This window comes from Prunus dulcis, chromosome 7, assembly GCF_902201215.1.
Source record: "Prunus dulcis chromosome 7, ALMONDv2, whole genome shotgun sequence".
NCBI classification, from domain to species: domain Eukaryota; kingdom Viridiplantae; phylum Streptophyta; class Magnoliopsida; order Rosales; family Rosaceae; genus Prunus; species Prunus dulcis.
In genome coordinates, this window is record NC_047656.1 from 6,853,354 (window position 1) to 6,856,015 (window position 2,662).

Below are 2,662 nucleotides of genomic sequence, written 5' to 3' on the forward strand. Positions count from 1 at the left end.
TCACGTTATGTTCTGTTTTTTTCTTCTCCTTCTTATTCACATTATGATTTATTTCTGTCATTTTCTCCTTCATGCCATCATCTAGCTAACTAGAGTGCTAAAGAGAATATAAAAGAAAGGATGTAGGAAATAGAATCGAAGAAGTATTTATAATCTCCATTAAAAAGACAAAAGATTTATAATCTTCCCATCAAATAAATGACAAACATAAATTTACACATCAATAATAAAAGAAAGAATAGTTGTGTTTCTTTGGCAAGCATTCCTATTGATATATTGACCTGTATAAAAAAACCAAAGGAAAAACTAGTTAGCATTATACAAATAAAATTTCATAATAAAGGTAATACTGAGAGCATAACATACCCATGATTCCATATGCCATCTCCAGTTTGATCAACATTTGAAGCTGTATGTGGCTTATCTATCATCAAGTTCATAGTCTGTATAAAGTAGTTATGAAAATTGATTATAATAAATAAAAAACTTACCATGGCTTATAAAAAGGATATTATAAATCTTAATATACCTAACTCCGCACAACGTCATTTGAAACTTGCAAGTCTTGAAATTGTAAAGGGAAACTTGCAGGGATAAGTAATGGTTGGAAACCATGTTGGGGTTCTCAGTAAGGCATCCATGATATTGTATTAGGTGCCCCGTGATCTTGTGCCTACAGTAACATTTTAAACTAGAAACATGATATGAGAATAAAAAAATAAATAATGATACTGACAAGATGTGTAGCTAGATGACATATGTTATTATCTCTTAAGTGTTGCATTTGGAGCTACACCTGTTCATATTATACAAATTAAAACTAAATTAATTAAAAAAAAATTATATTGAAATTGAACTTTGAATGTAAAAGAAGAAAATGCATGTGACGAACGAGAACTATATGTTTTTTTTTATTCTTAGCTATGTTTTTCTCCAAACAACTTTTTATTCTTTTTCTTCCTCGGGAGGCTTCCCTCTTCTTTAATCCCTTTGCTTGGATAACTTTTGCACTACCCAAGAAACATGCCTCATTAGCACCATCTGTCACAATGGTGGAAGGTGACCCTTGGCCATTCTTATCATGTACTTGACCATCCATTTTTGAACTTAACATGTCTTCAATGGTTTTGCTTAGTTGATTCAAATGACTAACAGAAATCTTATATGTTTCTTCGCTCTCAGCTCGAGATGATATCATGGTAAACATGGAACATAAAGACCTATATCGAGATGTTTGTTGTGGTTTCACATATGTCTGAATATCACGTCCATGCATATCTTTCACACTTTTAGATCTTGCTTTTCTTGTGCACCTTTTTAAGATATACTGGTCAGGAATTTCTTTGACATTCATGTAATTAGTAAGAATTTTCAGTGCATGGCTGCACAAGAAACCTTTCATCTCAAACAACCTACAACTACAAGAGACATCACCATCTTTCTGTTTTCTAACACGTCGCTCTTTCGAGTTACCACGTAGGACAACTGTATACACCAAATCCACACCATCTTTGTCACAAGATATCATGTCCAATTCAAGTGATTTGATATACTGAGCTTGGAAATCCTCAAATATTGCTTTGGTATAAGTATTTCCTGCCTTAACCACCATTGAAATAGGTATTATCACCTTAGGTAACTTTTGACACAAATCATACTCTGCTTCCAACTCCTTAGAGCATCTCCAAGGGAGATGTCAAATACCAAACATCAAATTTAAATTTGATAGCTGATGTGGCAATTTGATATTTAAACAGTTTTGCACTCCACCAGATATGTCAAATAAATAATTATTGTAACAGTCAAATCATTAAAGATAAAGAAGAAGAAAAAAAAAAGTAAAATTATAAATGAAAGTAATAGCCAATTGTCTTTAAAAATAATAAAATATTTATTTGACATCTTGCTTTTGAGATGTCAAAAATAACAACTGAACCTCCAACCTTCTTTCCACATCAGTTTTGACAATTCGGTTGGAGTGATGTGAGATTTTATTTCTAGCCGTTAAATGTCTATGTGGCACTTTTAACATATCGGTTGGAGATGCTCTTATATCGCTTATCATTAAGTACCCTTTCAAAATTCATGAAAAATTGCACCACATCATGGTCCACATTCAAATAGTCTTTTAAGGTAGCATTAAAACTTTCATTTATCTGTGTGGTTTTTACTCCTGTAGACCAAGACCACTTACAGTATGCCATTGCTCATTTCTTCCTTAAATAAAAAATGCTTTCTAACCAAGGATGTCCACGCACATTGTATTCATCCAACATTGATTCCCAAGCAACTAAGAACTCATCTTCCTCCTTATAGTAATCCATAAAAAATTGTGTTAAAACGCTCCTAACTCCACTTATGCACCTAAATAAACTGGTTACATTTTTCATGGCATTTTGCATTATGTGCCATGTGCAAAGCCTGTGACATGTATTAGGCATCACATGTGCACAAGCCTTATCCATCGCAGCATCTTGATCAGTAAATAAGGTTTTCGGGGCCTTCTTGGACATGGCCTCTAAAAATATTTAAACAACCATATAAATGAATTGGCAGTCTCATCGTACAACAATGCTACCCCAAAAATAGCAATCTCACGATGATGATTAAATCCTACAGACACTTCGAATGGACGATTTGCTTCATCAGTTTTGTACGTGGT

At 33.2% G+C, this 2,662-nt stretch overlaps 1 protein-coding gene across 1 annotated transcript; it reads right to left on the reverse strand.

The window, feature by feature from the left end:
• Positions 1-265: 265 nt before the first annotated feature.
• LOC117635283 (protein FAR1-RELATED SEQUENCE 1-like) lies at positions 266-1,612 on the reverse strand. Its single transcript, XM_034369629.1, has 3 exons — positions 1,028-1,612; positions 367-443; positions 266-281 (listed from the first exon to the last, which is right to left on the reverse strand). Exons 1-3 carry the CDS (start codon positions 1,610-1,612, stop codon positions 266-268), a joined length of 678 nt encoding a protein of 225 aa, XP_034225520.1.
• Between the last annotated feature and the right edge of the window lie 1,050 nt (positions 1,613-2,662).

Coding starts and splice junctions, on each gene's coding strand:
- LOC117635283 (XM_034369629.1), bottom strand. CDS start 1,612: ATGGTGGTTAAGGCAGGAAATACTTATACCAAAGCAATATTTGAGGAT. Junction 444..1,027: donor TGACAGATGGTGCTAATGAG/GCATGTTTCTTG, acceptor TACTTTATACAG/ACTATGAACTTGATGATAGA.